Source organism: Tigriopus californicus, chromosome 7 (assembly GCF_007210705.1).
Source record: "Tigriopus californicus strain San Diego chromosome 7, Tcal_SD_v2.1, whole genome shotgun sequence".
Lineage (NCBI taxonomy): Eukaryota > Metazoa > Arthropoda > Copepoda > Harpacticoida > Harpacticidae > Tigriopus > Tigriopus californicus.
In genome coordinates, this window is record NC_081446.1 from 6,236,523 (window position 1) to 6,254,534 (window position 18,012).

At 42.6% G+C, this 18,012-nt stretch overlaps 3 protein-coding genes and 1 long non-coding RNA gene across 5 annotated transcripts; 1 reads left to right on the top strand and 3 right to left on the bottom strand.

Annotated features, from left to right (window-relative positions):
* Nucleotides 1–32: 32 nt before the first annotated feature.
* Nucleotides 33–2,414, bottom strand: LOC131884010 (grainyhead-like protein 1 homolog). The gene is made up of 2 exons (XM_059231635.1): nucleotides 1,232–2,414; nucleotides 33–1,163 (listed from the first exon to the last, which is right to left on the bottom strand). Exons 1-2 carry the CDS (start codon nucleotides 2,258–2,260, stop codon nucleotides 321–323), a joined length of 1,872 nt encoding a protein of 623 aa, XP_059087618.1. The 5' UTR covers nucleotides 2,261–2,414; the 3' UTR covers nucleotides 33–320.
* On the top strand, nucleotides 2,322–17,390 carry LOC131884009 (ATP-dependent RNA helicase DDX54-like). 2 transcript variants are annotated; one of them, XM_059231634.1, is made up of 8 exons: nucleotides 2,322–2,436; nucleotides 3,430–3,737; nucleotides 4,176–4,552; nucleotides 4,637–5,600; nucleotides 5,668–5,901; nucleotides 5,973–6,278; nucleotides 6,350–6,524; nucleotides 17,062–17,390. In XM_059231634.1, the coding sequence occupies exons 1-8, from the start codon at nucleotides 2,433–2,435 to the stop codon at nucleotides 17,259–17,261; spliced, it is 2,568 nt and encodes an 855-aa protein (XP_059087617.1). In that variant the 5' UTR covers nucleotides 2,322–2,432; the 3' UTR covers nucleotides 17,262–17,390. The 2 variants fall into 2 exon arrangements, with proteins under 2 accessions (XP_059087617.1, XP_059087616.1); XM_059231633.1 differs by having other exon boundaries at nucleotides 2,419–2,615.
* Nucleotides 10,162–10,988, bottom strand: LOC131884014 (adhesive plaque matrix protein-like). Its single transcript, XM_059231642.1, has 2 exons — nucleotides 10,807–10,988; nucleotides 10,162–10,711 (listed from the first exon to the last, which is right to left on the bottom strand). Exons 1-2 carry the CDS (start codon nucleotides 10,813–10,815, stop codon nucleotides 10,250–10,252), a joined length of 471 nt encoding a protein of 156 aa, XP_059087625.1. The 5' UTR covers nucleotides 10,816–10,988; the 3' UTR covers nucleotides 10,162–10,249.
* Nucleotides 14,720–17,288, bottom strand: LOC131884015 (uncharacterized). The gene is made up of 2 exons (XR_009373675.1): nucleotides 15,588–17,288; nucleotides 14,720–15,506 (listed from the first exon to the last, which is right to left on the bottom strand). It is a non-coding gene; the product is annotated as an uncharacterized LOC131884015 (long non-coding RNA).
* Nucleotides 17,391–18,012: the final 622 nt, after the last annotated feature.

Genomic DNA, 18,012 nt, shown 5'->3' on the forward strand with positions numbered 1-18,012 from the left:
TACTTGTTTCCTTCTAGACAGACGCCAGCCGATTCTTTTTTTTCATTTCTTTAATCATTTTCCTTTTACCGCATTCATGATGCATTTGCGATGGACAACAATACCATTCAACAGAGTTAAATATTCGGGTAGTAGGCTTAAAGTGAGAGATTACAGAAACCAATATTTGGTACTGAGAGTATCAAAAATATCCTGGTCATAACACGCAATAGGTGTCATAATACTGATGAGTTGGTTCGCTTGGTAACAGGGAAAATAGTTAATAATATCACAAGGATGTCTCCTTTTCTTTGGATAAAATTGTTCCAATTTGGTAAATTTCAATTGGAGCACCCAGAGTCTCGTGGTGGACTTTCTCGAGTGGGAGAACTTTCACGAGGCTGGCTGGCACTTAATGGGGAAAGGGTTTGGTCTCGATTGATGGCTTTAGATTTGACCACAGGTTTAGAAAGAGTGTTCACACCCGCTTTCTGTAGAATGGCATCTTCCAAAATGATATCAAAAAATTCCTTCCCGTTTCCAATATCACGAGTTGACAGCACTTTCATGATGAACACATCTCCGTCGACGTAGTGACGAATCATTTCGTCGTCCATTTTGACCAACAGGTCGTTGTGAGTGCGACGAAACAAAAATCGGACGTCAATGGCATCTAGCACGTATTTCGATGCTATGGCACGAATAAGTCCCGGGGCCGAAGGGGGGACCACGTGGACAGGGGTAAGAATTTCTTCTTCGTCTTGACGAACATAGAGCATGACTCTGTTTCCTTTCGCCCGAGAAGACTCCTCCGAATGATCACCCAGGCCATGATGAGTGTCTCGAGCCTCGCTAATTCTCTCGGCGAGCACAGGGCTGGGGAGAATATCGGGCGAATCCGAAAGGTCGTCCCCCATGCCCGCCACATTATTGGTGACCACAAACGCTGGTGAAGGTGTCATCGATGCGTCGTAGAGGATAGGCTCGGTGACTAGATCAAAGGCTCTTTGAAACAAGGATTGAGGCTGGGGTTGGAAGGTGAAATTGGACGATGAACCAGATCTCATCATTCTGCGCTCTTCCTCGCGAGTTTTTCTTTCGGCTCCTTTGTCGCAAAAAGTCTTAATCTGGCAGAAGGCACGATCGACCAGCCCGTTGGGCTTTTCGCCATCGTAAGTGTCAACCTTAAAAATTAATGCAAGTGATTAGTGATCACACAGACAGCGGGTCAGTGGCCTTGCCGGACTCTTACCTGGATGTGCAAGGGGATGCCTTTCACCCCTTTTTGAGAGCTGAAATCCGTGGAAAGGCATCGAATGGCCACCTGCACTTGAGCCGCAGCCACGCGAGGCTGCCAGCAAATCATGACGGCATTGTGAGCTATTTCGTTAAAGGGGATCGACACACCTGATGAGTTTTTAATGTCCAAATCGAGCAATCGAGTTTGGCTGGAATGCTGTCGTTTTTGCCAGAACCGCCAATGATTTCGGGCCTCTTCGCGTTCTTTTTTCTCACGAAATTGGAGCATAATTATGCTGACAGCAGTATCCGATGGACAGGCCCATTGTTCGGAGGCGCAATATTCCAATGTTAATCCGTAAAACTGATCCTTGTTCAGGTACGTCAGCGAATCTTCGCCGTGGCGCACAAAGCCGGAAGTGGGCGCGTCTAGCGTGTAGACAAAACCTTCTTTACATGCCGAATTAAGCCAGGTGCCCAATTGGACTGACGGCGACGTCACACCCCGAAAATCGGAGTTGTCTTGCGAATCCTCACGCGCCCGTTTCCGACCTTTCTTCGAGCCCCGATTAGGTGACGAGCCCTCCGCACTCAAGAACGTGTCACCTAACAATTGGGATGAGGGGTGCATTCCCGGACCCTCATCAAGGGTCGTCGAATCCGTCAAAGACGAGTCAGAAGCCGGTCCCAAGGCCACCAAACTCGATTCGGGTAGATCCATACTCACAGGGGAAAAACCTCGATTGGCATCGAAGACTCGCCGAGGGGCCGCATTTGCCTCGGCATTTCGCATTAAAGCCGCGAGGGTAGCCGTCAACGGACTGCGGCCCTCAGATGCAATGGGTCCAGCACGCCCCCCATGGGTCAATCGAAACGTAGGACCAAATCTGGACCCACTCGGTGTGACCTCTTCGCTTGAGATTCTCAACCGATTTGGACTGGTGCGACCCAGGCTGACCGGGGCGCGCTGCTCGGCTACACTAACAGTGGTGCGCTGGTCAAACGAGTCCAAAGAGAGCGAGGGCTTGCTGCTCGGATGCATCCCGAAAGCCCAAGCCGGTTCTGTTGGGTGGGAGAGGGAAAGCCGGAACCGGATACAGGATACCGGGAACAGACGAGAGTCAAGGCTACACCGGGAATCACGAGGATCAGAGAAGGACCGGTTTAAGGAACGACTAGTACATCAATGGGCCGGGGAGGCTGACTGATGTCACATGGGTGAGCACTCTAAAGCGGAATTGATGAAACTATGACGAGCAGCGAGTCTAACTGAAGATGTTTCTTCAATGACGGAATCGAACCGGCTTTTTCCGAATCCGGACCTGATTTGGGTTGAGAGGTGCCAGGGATGGATGGATGGATCCATCCAATTCATCCAATTATGACGTTTCTCAAAGGTGAGTGGGTCTCTCTGCCCAACCAGGCCCACTCGGCCAAGTCGAGGGCCTGCTTCTCTTCTTCTTCTCAATCTTCCTTCCTTCGTTCCCTCCTCTGTCTGGTTCCAACATCATCAGGCAGTCAGGCCGTCATGAATGCTTTTCTCAGCCGGCTTTGGACAGGTGAAGAGGTAACTAGAAGCTAACAGGATCAGCCAAACTGGATACCATGGGCCAGACAGAGAGGCACATAGCCCCCCATCCCCCATCACAGGCCGTATGGAGCCTGGGAGGCCAGACTGATGAAATTCTTAGCGAGGCCGTAGGCAGTGGTCTATTCCGGTAAATGCATGACCACCGTTTCATCTAGAGTAAAAAAAAGGGCAGGGTATGTTGAGGTTAGAATGTCTAAGTAGAAAAGTTTGTGGGTGGGAAATGGGAACCCTAGGAACCCATAAAAAAACCGAGTCACTTGTAATTATTCTGGAAAGAAATGAGACACAAAAGCGCGACAAAAGTCGTGGATGTTATGGGTAAATTTATGTCGGATGCAGTACACTGACAAGTCATAAGATTAGATCTCGCCGGGAATCTTGACTAATAGGGATCAGGGGCAACGGTCAACCATTTCCTCAGTAGCAAAAGGAATATGTGATAGTCTAATATATCCTCGACATTTCGCTTCCACGAGGCTTCAGGAAATGTCAGTCGAATATAAAAGTTGGGCTGGTAATTTGGCTTTTTCGTACATTTTTGGGGCGCAATCCCACATATTTAAGTATTCACCCAACCTACCAACACGGTGACGTCATGGACTTTGTTGTTAAACATGTAGAACGATCAAAACATGGTCAACACGTGAGAAGGCTTGGAGCGATTGAAGGCACCACTTTCAATTCGATTTGGATTGACTTGAAGACCCGTCCCATCTTGGATCGCCATTCACCGGGCATCATGACATCGGCACCTGATCAAGATGAGGTGGCTAATGCCGAAGAAGGTCGTCGATTTCAGGCCTTGATCGCCCAACAAAACAAAAAGAAAAAGAAAAGCGGCGGATTTCAATCCATGGGCCTGGATCATGAGATATTCCGTGGCATCATGAAAAAAGGATACCGTGTGCCCACGCCCATTCAACGAAAGGTAAGAGGATGAGAAAAAAATCAAAGCATGATGTGTGGAAATGGAGCTGGTCCTCAGTTCTGATGTGTAGGCGTTGATCCTGTAGCATGATTGAAGTTTTTGACCCAAATCCGTAAACAACCCTTTATACAAAGGTTAGCTCTAATTCGTTGGTTGATCAGGTATTACATAAATGTAAAGTTAAAAAAGATGTTTAACTCTTTCTTCTTGAACAGCTGGGAATTATAACCACGGGAGCGGTAAAGAAGCCCGTTAAAATTGCACGCTTTAATGATTTTAAGCATCTAACATTTTTCACAATTTGTCATCTACCTTTTGGTGCTCTGGGCCAGGTTCGTCATACTGAAGATTAAATGTTGCCCAATCAAGGTACTCTCCCAAAAGAAATGGCCATGTGTTTTTTTTTATTTAATTTTTTTCTATTTTTTTCTATTTTAGAGTATTCCAGTCATCTTAGAAGGTCGCGATGCCGTGGCCATGGCTCGAACGGGTAGCGGTAAAACAGCCGCTTTCCTCATTCCACTCTTCCAGAAACTCAAAAGTCGCTCAGCCAAAGTGGGGGCCCGAGCTCTCATTCTCTCGCCCACGAAAGAGTTGGCCTTGCAGACCTTGAAGTTCACGCGAGACTTGGGTCGCTTCTCAGGTCTACGTTCCGTTTGCATCTTGGGCGGTGAATCCATGGAGAAGCAGTTTGCTCAAATGCACGAGAATCCCGATATCATCATCGCCACGCCCGGTCGATTGGTCCATTTGAGTGTGGAAATGAGTCTCAAACTCACGTCGATTGAATATGTGGTGTTTGACGAGGCTGATCGGTCAGTAGCAATTGAACTACTCATCTCATCTTTCTTCCAAACTTGAATAGTAGAATAGATGACCCAAATATGCCACTCCTTTAGATTGTTCGAGATGGGTTTTGGTGAGCAGCTCACCGAGATTTTGGCCCGTCTCCCCGAGAATCGACAGACTCTCCTGTTTTCGGCTACTCTTCCGAAGTTGTTGTTGGAATTCACCAAAGCCGGGCTTTCGGATCCGGTGTTAATTCGATTGGATGCGGATACAAAAATTCCAGACACGCTCAAAATGGGCTTCTTCAGTTGCCGGAGTGAAGGCAAACCCGCCATCTTACTCCATCTTTTCCGACAAATCATCCACCCAAGCGAGCAAACCGTTATCTTTGCCTCCACCCGACATCACGTTGAATATTTGCACGCACTGCTTGACCGTGCCAACATTTCCAACACGTATATGCATTCACATTTGGATCCAACCGCCCGTAAAATCAACACGGCCAAGTTTCAGGCTCGCAAGTCGAATGTTCTCATTGTGACGGATGTGGCTGCCCGTGGAATTGATATTCCACTTTTGGACAATGTAATCAACTACAACTTTCCTTCGAGGGCCAAGCTATTTGTCCATCGAGTGGGGCGTGTGGCACGCGCTGGCCGAATGGGAACCGCTTACTCCTTAGTGGCTGGTGATGAGTTCGCCTATTTCATTGACCTGCAACTATTTCTGGGCAATGATGTGAATACGTTCCCATTGGATGTCAAAGCTGACGCGGAATGGCACAATTATTTAGGGGTTGTCCCCCAATGCATCTATGATGATTGCGCTGATCAACTCCAAGATTGGCACGAAGACAAGTCCGAGTTAAGTGATTTGAAGGGCGTGGCGAGTAATGGCTACAAGCATTACTTGAAATCAAGGCCTGGGGCTAGCAACGAAAGTATTCGCCGAGCCAAGCGGATGAAAACCATGAAATTTGGACCCCACCCCCTCTTCATCAGCACCTTGAAAGATCAGGGGGAATTGCAGAAAACGAAGTTCCTGGCTGCCATGAAGAGATATCGACCGCAGAATGTGAGTGTCATTTTTTTCTAACGAAAACTCATAATGAAGAAGTGTGACCTCTTTTTCCCGTCTTTAGACCATTTTTGAAATTGGAGCGACAACTAAAAGTTCCCAAGTGCAGAATGTGATGACTAAAAAGCGTAAGATTCACGGTAATACCATTTCTAAATTCCGTACGAAAAATGATGGAGATGAAAAAGAGGCAAATGAAGAACAGGACCAGCAATTATCAGACATCGAAGATGACGACGATCAAGACAATGGCGAACACGCCACCAAGGAGGATGCTGCATTGGAGGAACCGAGTCAGGTGAGAATTTTTTTAGATTTGATGATAATGTCACAATTACCAACTGCCTTTTCATTGATGCTTTCCATTAGATTGATATTGATGCCACTTTTAAAAGAATCGTCCAACCCAAGCCCTTCAAAGCTCCTAAAGTGTTCCAAGCCAAGAAGAAAAAGCCCAAAGAGGTGAAGAACAAGAAAGATGACGAGAATTACATCAGTTATCAAGCCAAGGACCATCACCAAGAGGCTGGATATTCCCTGTTGAGCAACAACTTCGACAACCAAGCGGCTGGGGCAGTCCTGGATTTGACCGGAGATGATGATGCCTCCATGCGCGCGAAAAAGAACGCTATGAGATGGGATAATAAGAAAAAGAAGTACGTCCGAGCCGACGTGGTATGTGTTCAATGCCTACCAATATTCAACACGTCTGAAATCGCCCATACTTGATTAACTCTTGTTCCTAGAATGATAAGAAGAAGATCAAAACTGAGAGTGGGGTGTGGATTCAAGCTTCTTACAAGAGCGACCGTTATGCCAAATGGAAGGAGAGAAGCAAGCTGAGCTTCATCGACGAACCTGGACAAAGTGGAGGACACACGGATGATGACTATAGGGGAGGACCGAAAATGAATCGGAAAAGTAAGTCTCTTCCCTACTGCCATTCTATGTACGGTTGTGCTTGTTTAATCTACCATGTACGATATTCTGGCAAAGTACACATTTCAACTTCCTTCGATTTGACAAGGGTACTTGCTGCGGTACTTGTTGATGATACCGCCAGGACAGTTAAATTACCAGCTCTGGCCCAATTGGTCGTCTATTGTCGGAAGTACGTTGTGTTTTTCTTGGCCAATCCAGAGATAAGTCAATATCTATGTGAAGACTTAGAATGGATGAGAGTCGGAATCATTTAAAGGCCATCATAGCAAAATCAATGAATTACTTTGAAGATTTTTAAGTGGATATAATTTCTTTCCTTTTGCCCTCTTTTTTCTTTCCATTTCCTCGAAAGACCATTTGCAGAGTTTAGCTTTTACCAATAATGATAGTTCCCAATCAGAGTCTTTTTATTGGCATTTTCTTCTAAATGTTGCTTATCTTAAATCAGGTTCATTTATTTGGGGGCTCAAAAAATTGCCCAATTGGCATGGTGATCAAAACTGCAATTAGCAAAGATTGATGATTTTATAAGAGTCAATTATAGGGACGTGTAAAGTACATGCTCAGATATTTAACTATTAGGGATAGCCAAGCTGCGCCACGATCGCTGCAGGAAATACCATGATTGAAACTCTTGCAGGTTATCAAAATAATCATTCACAAAAGTGTACGCCATTATTAGACACCAATCAACGTTGATGCCAAAAATGAACCCGACATATTGTGCTCAATCTTTCACATAAGAGCAAATCAAAGAATATAGGCAAGGGATCAACAAAATGATTTGTGGCAACCTATTCGGACATTTAGGCAAGCGCTGGTACCAGCAAACAAACTTGCCTGCCAATGCCAGTGATGCAAAATTGGCGTTTCGAACTGGTTTTAACGAAGCTGACCGTTCCTCATATAGTAATGTGAAAGAAGGGTCAGCTTCTCAAAAACATGTTTGAAGCTCCAAACTTGCATCGCTGACACTGGTACCAGCAAACAAACGAACCTGCCAGAGCTTGCCTAAACGTCCCCATAGTCATAAGTAGAAATTAAAAAAAAAGATCACCAGGTAGTTTGTAAGGTACATTTTTTAGTTGAGTCAAAATGGTGTTGCATTGTAACCTAATTTGCAATGCCTTAATATATCTTAAATGCTTTGAAATGAATGCTCGGCTTTTTCCTTCTTCTTTTGGAAACACGTCTAACCGGTGTTAAACTGTAAATTACATCAAAAGTGGGCTTCATAAAATGGATCATTTTTGGCAGTCTTGTATCAACGCAGAACATCGAAGATATGGTTTCAATGTATCACAAATTTGTTGCCTTGAACTCAATTGAATTCCCAAAGTTGTGAATTTTATATCTTTGCACCTTCAGTTTCATACTTCAGAGCACTTGATTAAAGTGCAGCACACTTTTGGGCTCAAATGGACGAGTTTGAATTGTGAATCATGCATCACTTGTATGATCATCAATTATATTCTCTAGAAATAACATAGCCGTGTGTTTAGTGCAGATAGAGTACAAGCATTATTGTTTCAATAGAGGTTTTCAATGTTTTCAAATTGGTGTTTTCAACTTTGGAGGCAATCACTGTTCTCAAGGCTGCTTTCTCAATAAATGCATCAGATGTGGCACAATTTGGTCAATATTGCAATGCATTTTTTAACTGCAATCGAGGCATGGCCAAATAAACACAATTGTCACTTGTTTCAGAATTACAAAAATGTCCCCATCATGTTCAGCCTTTTTCGACGAATCAAACCATAGACAAACATGCAGGGCCACTATGAAAGCTTTCAGAGTTAAAAAAAACTTTCTGTCATAGATTCTAAGATGCATGAAGTTAAAACATGATTTTCGGCAGATGTCACGTCACTCACATTTTTATGTGTGAAAAATGTTCTAACAGTACACCTCTACATCCACTAAAAACAATGAACCGTACTTTTGCTTCATTAAATGCGATGTATCAAAGTAGTTGAATTATGAAATCCACAGAGTAGGGTACAATCTTAAGATATCTGGTTATAAAAGTCCGTGGTGAAAGCAAGCTCTGTGTATGACGCAAATAGTTAATGGAAGGCCAGGAAATTCAACTCCTGCAGATAAGCACCTGGTTGTACATTGAAGTGCCCTAGAATACTAAGAGAGAGAGAGAGAGTATCTGGCGTTTTTCTGGCGCTTTTTAAAATATATTTGGCGGTGAATGTCTTGAATTGGCGTTTTGGGGGGGCTCATCTGGCGTTTTTAGCCTGTTGCAACCTGGCAGCACTGTCGTTGACAACTTAATTAACAACTGTATCCATAGACTGTTACCCCCAGAAGAATATTCCATTTACCACTTTTTCCATTTTCATTTCCATTCCATTTTTTAGCCATTTTTTTCTTTTCTCAAGGAGAGGTTTTCTTTTATCGTATTTCCATTTACTTCATCTAGCATCTAGCCCAATAGACTTATTCAGGAAAAGAATTTATGAACTATTAAGCCACTAAGCATACTTGACAGGTTAGCTATTACAAAAATGCAGTATTGTAGGGCAGAATATCTTACATGAAAAGTCCAGAAAAAATCTGACTCCTCCATGTATCAAAATACAAATTTGGAACTCTTACACCATGCTTCAATTTTGATGTTCATCAGTGAAACAAACTTAGAGTAGAGGTCGAATTTTCAGACTCTTTGAAGAAGAAATCGTCTTTTTTGAAGATTTGTTCCCAAAATGCCTGAATATTTACAAGAGTCTCAACAGAGCAAGCTATTTAAAATTAATATTTAATCATTTAATGGTTTTTTTTCGGAGTCTCCAGTCATAAGTAAAGGACGTGATGATACTTAATTGAGAGGGCTTACAACCATGAATTCCTGGAACTTTATTCCTCTCTAAATCTGCATGTTTTTATCTCTAGACTGTTGACCTCATGATCACACGAGGCTGACTATTTGCACAAACATTACATCACAGTTCCGTCAAATGTATTGTGCGCCAAGTACATTCAAACGCCATTGTTGGTTTTTTGCTTTCGATTGAATGGTAAAAAAATTCATTTGCATGGGTGATATCCCAAAATGCATTGTTACAAGGTCTTCATCAAAGTTTTCTTCTACCACATCGAAATGACAAAGATGCCAAAAAGTCATGCTTATCTATTCCTGTGAACGGAACACTCGAAAAGGGATGTTGAATTCATATTGGGTTTAGTGTTTTAATCTCGACAAACTCAATTGTCCTTCCCTCTTGCGACGTGGTTTCGTCGCTAGAATGGTGGTTGGGTAGGTCTTTGTAGCTGAAAATGCGCTTCCTAGTTCCGTTTTATAATCTTGAACGCTCCCGGAAGTGAATTGCGTTGTGCTCGCTAGTTGAACACGTTCTTGTGTTTTAATGCAAGAGACAAGAAATCTCTCGCAGATGGGGGCAAGGTCACTTAGAAAAGCGCTGTCAACCATTGAATTTTGGATGCGTTCTAAACTGCTTTTGGGTGTACCATTTTTAACTTGGTTGTATTCAAATGCTTTCAGAAGCGAGATTTGACCAAGAGCGACTTCGGCTTTAACCAGCGAATTTATTCATTGTAATTCAATCCAAAACGCAAATGAATGTCAGGGACGGAAATGTTTTTCGAAACTAATCATTTATTCAACATAAATGTTTTGATAAATAATTAAATAACACAAGAATGACGGGAAGTTCTTTTCCGATCAAACTCAAAACTTAAGCCTCATAAGATGGAGCGGGTTGGTAGGGAGCGGGCTTGTAAGGAGCGGGCTTGTAGGGAGCGGGCTTGTAAGGAGAGGGCTTGTAATCAGGCTTGTACTCGGGGTAGGAAGCCTCTCCTTCGTACCTGACATCAGCGACGAATCCATTCTCGTGGTTAGCGTTGTAAGTCACGATTTGGGTGCGGCCATCGGGAAGGGCAACACGGTATTCACCTTGAAGGTTACCATAAGCATCCTGCTCCTCCTTCTTGTCGAAGTCAGCGCCGGAGTAACCGTCCTTGACGCCGTATTGGTAGGCGAAGGGTTGGGGAGCCTCATCCTTGTATTCGGAATGGGGCTTGTAGGGAGCGGGTTTGTAAGGGGCGGGTTTGTAGGGAGCGGGTTTGTAAGGGGCGGGTTCGTAGGGGCTGGGGTTGTCGGCGAGAGCCGTGGCCGCGAGGGCAGCAGCAACAAGAGTCTGCAAGCAGAACAAGAATGAAATTAGTGACTTCTCTTGATCCCATGAAAGTCCGTTTCAGGAATCTTCCTCCAAACACGGTTGTGCCATCTTACCTTGTACATGGTGGATTGGATGGGTGGTTTGAATGAGCAGTGTAAATGAACTGTTGCCTTTCTGACGCACTCTCTGCGTATTTATACCATCCCGAGTGTTTCTCCGTTCTGTGTGAATTCAAGCAACAGAACTGGTTTCAAACGTGTTGCCACGCGGTATGTCCCGCATAGCTTCCCCCTCTCCCACCCCTCGAATCTTCTTCGAACAAGGAGCCCACTGAAAATATTGCAGAGCGAGATCCATCTACCTTCTACTATGTACATACTGTCTCGTGTGACATAGCCGTAAAACTTGGGGCTGGCACGTATTGACATGCCCTTTTCTGAGAAGAAGAGGAAAAGAATCCTTCTTCCTCAGGACACTTCTTCAAATATTCTTGTGCTTTGTAGCTTCCTGACCCGATGGTTGGTTTGTTGGTTGGTTCTGTGAATTGTGTAACCCAGCACGAAGATATTGCATATCACATCATATAGCTACAACTGCCACGACTCATGTATACTCGGATGCTTTTCAAGAAACCCTTGGCCAATAAAGTATCAAGGGGCGTGATCATCACGTCTTTGCATTGGAGACTTCAACGAGCATGACCAAATTGATGTTCGGAGATATTGATGAAAATGAATTCATTGAAGTTTACTGAAGGTTTGATTTTGACACCATCAATGCATGAGGTGACGTACCTATGGCTGGATGTTGATATCCAAGTTAGATCATCTGTAGCAAAAGATCTGTTGTACGTCCAAGCGACCAAGAGAAGTCAGGTTGTTGTTGTTCCCGTGTACTTTCAAGTCAAACGCAATTATTCTCAAATAATAAGAACGTGAATTTGGTGTAGCATCTTCAAAAGTAATTACGGGTAATCCTAAATTATTTTCTTTAAGTTTCCACCAATCGAAAATCCTATCAGCTCATAAGAAATTTTCGTTATTACTTAAGTCTTGAAAAGGAAGAAAAAGCTGGAATTCATGAAGCATTCAGTGATTTTGGTGGGTTCATTGGGTCCGTTGAATATTCTTCTTCAGTGTTTAGATTTTGTCGGAGTCGATAAAAATACATTGTTTTTCCTTAACTTTTGGATTGATTCAAAATGAGAAAAAAAGAGAACTAGTATCACCATTGGGAAATAATCTAAGATTTTCGTGCGCAAATTGCTTACAATATACTTCAGAGATGTTTTGAATAGACATTACTGATGGCCAATGCATGCACCTCTGGCGGACCAGAGGCGAGTTTTTGAAACGATCGTACCTCTGAGTTAATACATGGACGTTACCCAGAACAAGCATCCGCCCACCACTTTGGTGAGTGTATTTTCATACCGGTTAACGTCCAAGCCACCTAACTCCGAAGTGCGAGCTTTAAAGAACAGGCCTCAGATGGTTCAAATGGAAGAAACATTTAAAACCTATTTGCATGTATTTGTTTGCAATTGTTTTCATGCTTCAGTTTTTTCAGCATAGTATATTATGTAAAATATCAGATATTTTCTCCTAAAATACTAAAATCCTTCAATTTTCCGCAAAAAAATAAAAAAATAAATCCCGTAAAAATCCCGCAAAAGAGTGAAGAGGAGACTTGTTGTAGCCTAATATTATGTTATAAATAGGCTGGAGATGTATATTATGCCGTCAAATTGCATCGGCCATAGTCATCATTAATGAATTCACACTTTCAGCGTAGTATACACACGTCAGCCTCTTCAGTGGCATGTAGAATTACACCACTACACTCTTGGCCTTTGTGACATGCTTAGAATTTGTGTACCGCATTTCCTCTTCTTGAGACCCTCTTTGAACTGCGAAGAGAAATCCCACTTTTCCAGTGTCTCGTGTTGAAATTAACTGCGTCATGCGACATTATTTCCTAGGCCGTTTAGCGAACATAAACTGGAATTTTGAAGGGTCAACACAAGTTCGCCTGAATAAAAGATTTCAACTTGGCGTTATCACTTCTGACTTCAAACTTGAGCAAAAAAGATTAGACAAATTATGTTGTTTGAAAATGTGGAAAGAATAGGGAATTATGCAAATGAATTAACAAAATCACTTAAAATAAAAGACACCTAGTGCTAAGTGAGCTAAACAGAACAAATTTTTTTTGCTGATTGACGATTTCAATTTTGCGTAATCAGTCTCAGAAACTGTTGGCATCTACCGTTTGGAGGGCGAAGGCTGTGTGTGTGTGGTTTTTTTGCGAAGTGGCTCTTTGAAAAAGCCAAGTTTGCCACATTGTTGGACGAAATCGGGATTAGATTTCATTTATTTTGGTTGACGGATGGTTAAGGTAACGTTTATTCACATCCATCAACATTAGATCTGCAGCATTTTAGTGACTATTTTTTTGGATTTATGTTACGAGTTTTACATTGGAGTCCCGAAGGAAAGTTAGCCTGGAGAAAAAAGGGAAGGCAGAAGTGCTGTATTTCTTGGTCTTCCTTCCTCTCCGAACATCCTACAAAGCTTTTTAGGTTCGACCTAGAGACCCTGGATTCAGAGACGTGCGAGGTTTGCAAAGTGGCTCCACTTCAAAAATGTAAACAATCAGTAGAACTAAAAAGTTTCCAAACAAATTTTGAACTGATGCGCTGTATAAGAAAGAGTCCTATCATGACAAGGATCATTGAATAGTTTCTTCAAGGACACTGCCAAATTTTACTGGAAAACAAGCTGATTCATGGACATGGCATTTTAGATTGTTACTACTATTTTGTTACTTTCTAAATCCTTTTTGAGCCCACTTTTTCATAAGATTAGATTGCTACAAAATATTTCATTAGATTATTCAGACGAACATTATCACATGTGAGCTTCCTGCGTGTATCAAGAAAAAGTCCCTTCTACTTTAGAATGTAATTTGTTGAATGTGGTTGTACTTTCTTTTTTGAAGAGCTTTAGTCCAACTCGAGACTGGCAGCATGCAAAAGATCAGTGTCAACTACATTTTATTGAGAAATGCCACACTAATGCCATTGTAATGACCAAAGACACTCTAAACCCTGTGGAATGAGTTGGTTAAATCCATGGTGGATCAAATTTGTCATAAATCATTCAAAGCTTTGCCCCATTATGCGATGCAAACGTGCGACCTCCTTTTAGAAGCAACTGAATATCTGTCCGGAAGGTTTCCAAACAAAGCCCATGTTCGTTGGCAATTGGCAACCAATCAGATCAGTCGAATTTGATGACCTGTATGCCTACAGCATCTGTAGTTCGAACCACCACTTATCCTAACTTGCAACTCCTAGATGGCAGGATAACACTTGCCAGGTTATCATGATTTATTTATTTTCATCTTAAAGACAAAAAATTATGATTATGGGCAACACAAATGTTTTGAACTTGTGAAAATAGTTTTTTTTTTCAACATTCCGTGCGCCCTATTTCTGCATGCAAACCCATTGCCAAGCATTAATTTGCATTGGAGAAGAGTGAGCTGTTGCCCGCTGATATCACAGTTGCAAAGAATTATCAGTTGGTTCTTAGGATGCAGCAAATTTGCATTGTTGTAGACCAGGATGAATTTCCCGAAACAAAATTTTTTTTTCTCTTTTGAGTTCTCCAGGCTCCAAGGTTTGAACCATATTTCATACACATGCGCAGTTCCGCACCTTTATATTTTAATTGGAAAACTTTTTGACATAAATACGTACTATTTTGTAAAAAATCCCATGAAATCGATGAGAAAAAAATCAGGAGCTAAAAATAGCGACTAAGCATACAGTGTTGATACATGTTTTTATGCATTTTTTCAAGCATATACGTACTCCTCAGGTTCTGGATAGGTAAAACCTGTTCCACCAGAAACTGAACTATGAATGATTGGTCCAAGGGTCTAGGAGTGAATTTAAATTGATCTCATATTAAGGGATTATTACATGAGACAAGGACCAACTCCACAACAAATTAGGCCAAATTCCTTTTCTTTCTCTTGCTAGAGTCGTTTATTCACAAAACAAGAAAATAAGGAAATGACACGCTGATCTTGCTAGGTGTTTCGTTGTTTCAAGTGCCATCAATTTATTTGTCAACAACTTTTACTGCACTGTACTGAAATGTATTACATGACATTGATGGCGATCGCCACCTAGTGCAGCCATCCGAAAGTAATCAAATTCCACCTGGTTTTGGATGATCAATTTCTCGTTGTTTTCCCTCCCTTGGCGATTATTGTGGTGATGAATCCGGACATCTCGATTTTCATATCCCTCCCTACATAGCCTTGACCGAAGCGGATTGTTACTCGTGACTGATCAAACTGGCTGATCGATGACCTGAAGATCTCTCCTTTGCTGACGTCTTCGTCGTGATTGGCCCCCAGGTTGACCTTCAGGTGGGCAACACCACCAACAAAAGCAATCTTCGTTGGTGTAGGGCCCATCTTTGGCAGAATAAACGCGTAAGATCTTGCAGTAGAGCCAAGGCTCGGCCACGCATAGAATGCAACTTTTCACAATGACAAACCAGGCGGCCAATGTTGGGGACGAGCCAAACATGACAAAAGCCACACAAAACTGGCATATATGGGCTACCACAAGGACCAGAGTACTGAGGCCATGAGTCAAGTACCACCATAACCTAATCTCGTCCAAGTTTTAGGCTTGGTACAGCATAAAAATCCCATTGATTGCAATCACGAGAATGGTGACGAGGTCAACCACGGCGTCATAGAAGTACAAATTGTCGATGGCATTTGTGGTAATCTGAAACAACGGACAGACACATAATAGAAACAGTTGCTTAATGGAACGCTTGCTCCTACTTCGTCACCAATCATGCCTTACATGAATTATGAGTAAAATGACGCTGACAATTGTCGTCCAGATCCCGTAAGATCTGAGGGTAACTTCGGGAGTCCAATCCACGTAACATAGGATCCGGAGGAATCGATGACATGAAAATGAATCCTCATTGTTCGTCATTACAATATGTTTGAACATCAGCCAATCTCATTAACCATTTCCGTCACGGACGCACTCCCATGATAATGATAAGGACACACACACACACAAACACACCTCTGGGCTGTGTTCGTTGATGCTACCACCTAAAGTAGAAGTCTAATGCTTCCAAGACTTCTGAACGAAAGAAACAATGACTCCCTCATGCGCTAGGCATGCGGTAATCTCGGATTCGTCATTTCTTCCTCTTTCTCTTCCTGACTTGTTCAATAAGGGCTTGGAATATCAGCATCATTCTCAGGCCCAGCGTCTACCGGGGTTCTAAGCTCAGTCATCTAGCACTTAGTACCTCTTTGTACATACATAGCAGAGTGATTGGAGCCACGGTCATGCTTTTGGAATTGGGACGGCGATCTGTTCGTCTTCCAGAAGCTCGCCCGTAACTTCGAGAGGTTGCCGTTTTAATGGAGAAAGATATTCCGTCATTAAATACAATATTTTTTTAAGCAATCGTTTGTCGTAAGCACGTATGCTCTTTGATTTCGTCGCGAACAATATATCAAGAGAATTATTATCTGCAAAAAAGTAATTTAAATAGCAAATAATCTATTTAAACTATTGGAAAAAACTAAAATGTTTAAGAACAGAGGCATAGGACACACGCACACCTGACCGAACGTCTGCCTGTCAAATTCATATATCTTATAGCAATTGCGTCACATCGGAACAGTCAAGTCTTGGTTTTTTTTACAAACGAATATGGGAACTATGAAAAGTCTAGAAATAACCAGGGCTGTAGTCGCTCCTCAATGAATAACGGATTGGAGTTGCCGTTCCTTATTGCAAAATGAATAATTTATTAAAAAACATTATTCTTAAACAGATCGGTGAGTGTACGGTCCCAAACAAGTAAGTCTCGGAACTGAGAGCGATAAGTTTTTAAGAAATTGCGTTCACTGTTGCTGAATGCTCGAATGAGTCAAATTGAAATACGTCGTAAGAAAATAGCCGTTCTTATTGTGAATCATTCTAATAGTTTGTCATTCGGCAATTTCTGACAAAATTGACTTATAAACTTTTGATTCGAAAAAGAAACGAGTAGTGGTTATATCTAGTTATTTTAGTCTTGACCATGACATCACTTTAAAATGAAACAAGATTTTTTGTTCATTTTAAGAGAAAAAAGAAGGCGTTACCAAAATTGGTTGACCACTACCCGGGAATTAACTAAGTACACGTATTACACTTTCATGAATTTGTTGTAGTAGAGTCGGGTCTGTTTGGGTCCCATCCGCATTTTGCCTTTTTGGATGGATGGATTATCATGAGAAATCTATCATTTACCTTTGTTTTTCAGGACAAATGGGCGGAGGCTTGCCTGAGGATCATCCGGCTATGAAGAAAGCCCGTGATTCCGTGCCCAAACATCGGAAAGGACCCAAGAACGAGATCCAGAGACCGGAACAAATTTTGAAGAAGCGCAAACTGGACGAGAAAAAACGGGCCAAGAATGCCAAAAAAGGCAAGAAAGGCAAGGGTAGAAAAGGTCGCCGGTAGAGCTTAACTCTTGAAACTTGGCTATCAATGCCATTGAATGTGGCCATGGTTTATTATTGCATCAATTACACCACTGCTAGCTCGATTACGCGTGTTATGAATAAAGTCTGGGCTAAAGTTCCAAGGAAATTGTTGTTCTGCGAGACTACAAGAAATATATGGCATGGCTGGTAGGGGTTCAAAGGAGGTAAAACTGATCTTCTATGCCGGAGGATACCTAAGCGTAACTAAATCAAAGGCAGGGCTGTTCTTTCCGGTTTTCCTCAGCTATTGTTATGCATTCACCGTCGTCATGATACCCAATTTCGTAGGTAGGCCTGTAAACCTAGCTCACGTTGTCTCCCTCACGTGTGGCTTAACGTGAGGCCTATAGATGCCTAGGTGGTACGACGGGTTATCCGACCGAATCAGAAACCCATCGCACTCAACTGACAGGTAGGTGACTGTATCAAAACGGTTTGAATGAAATTGCAAAATAGGCTAGTGGGAACGAATGAATTAGTGACCAATCTTGGGATTCCCTATCAAAACACCAACAATGCTGCACATAATCTGACATTTCGGTCTGGAATGTTACCCGCCCCCCAAATTATGCTTTGCGAAACTGGTCACTCTGATCATACGGTGGTATGTATCGATATCGCGATGTTGTTGTTCCAGAGAGAGTGAGTGTATGTTTTGAGGGTAGACCTGGCTGGTTGTGTTCGCTCGCTCCCCTTTGATGCTGAGCACCCACTAGACCCACTAGACC

Bases quoted from the DNA above. Each gene is read 5' to 3' on its own strand.
- LOC131884010 (XM_059231635.1), bottom strand. From the start codon at position 2,260: ATGCATCCGAGCAGCAAGCCCTCGCTCTCTTTGGACTCGTTTGACCAG. The intron at 1,164-1,231 runs GTAAGAGTCCGG...TTAATTTTTAAG, and splicing joins GCATCCCCTTGCACATCCAG to GTTGACACTTACGATGGCGA.
- LOC131884009 (XM_059231633.1), top strand. From the start codon at position 2,567: ATGGATGGATGGATCCATCCAATTCATCCAATTATGACGTTTCTCAAA. The intron at 4,553-4,636 runs GTCAGTAGCAAT...CCACTCCTTTAG, and splicing joins GTGTTTGACGAGGCTGATCG to ATTGTTCGAGATGGGTTTTG. The intron at 6,279-6,349 runs GTATGTGTTCAA...TCTTGTTCCTAG, and splicing joins AGTACGTCCGAGCCGACGTG to AATGATAAGAAGAAGATCAA.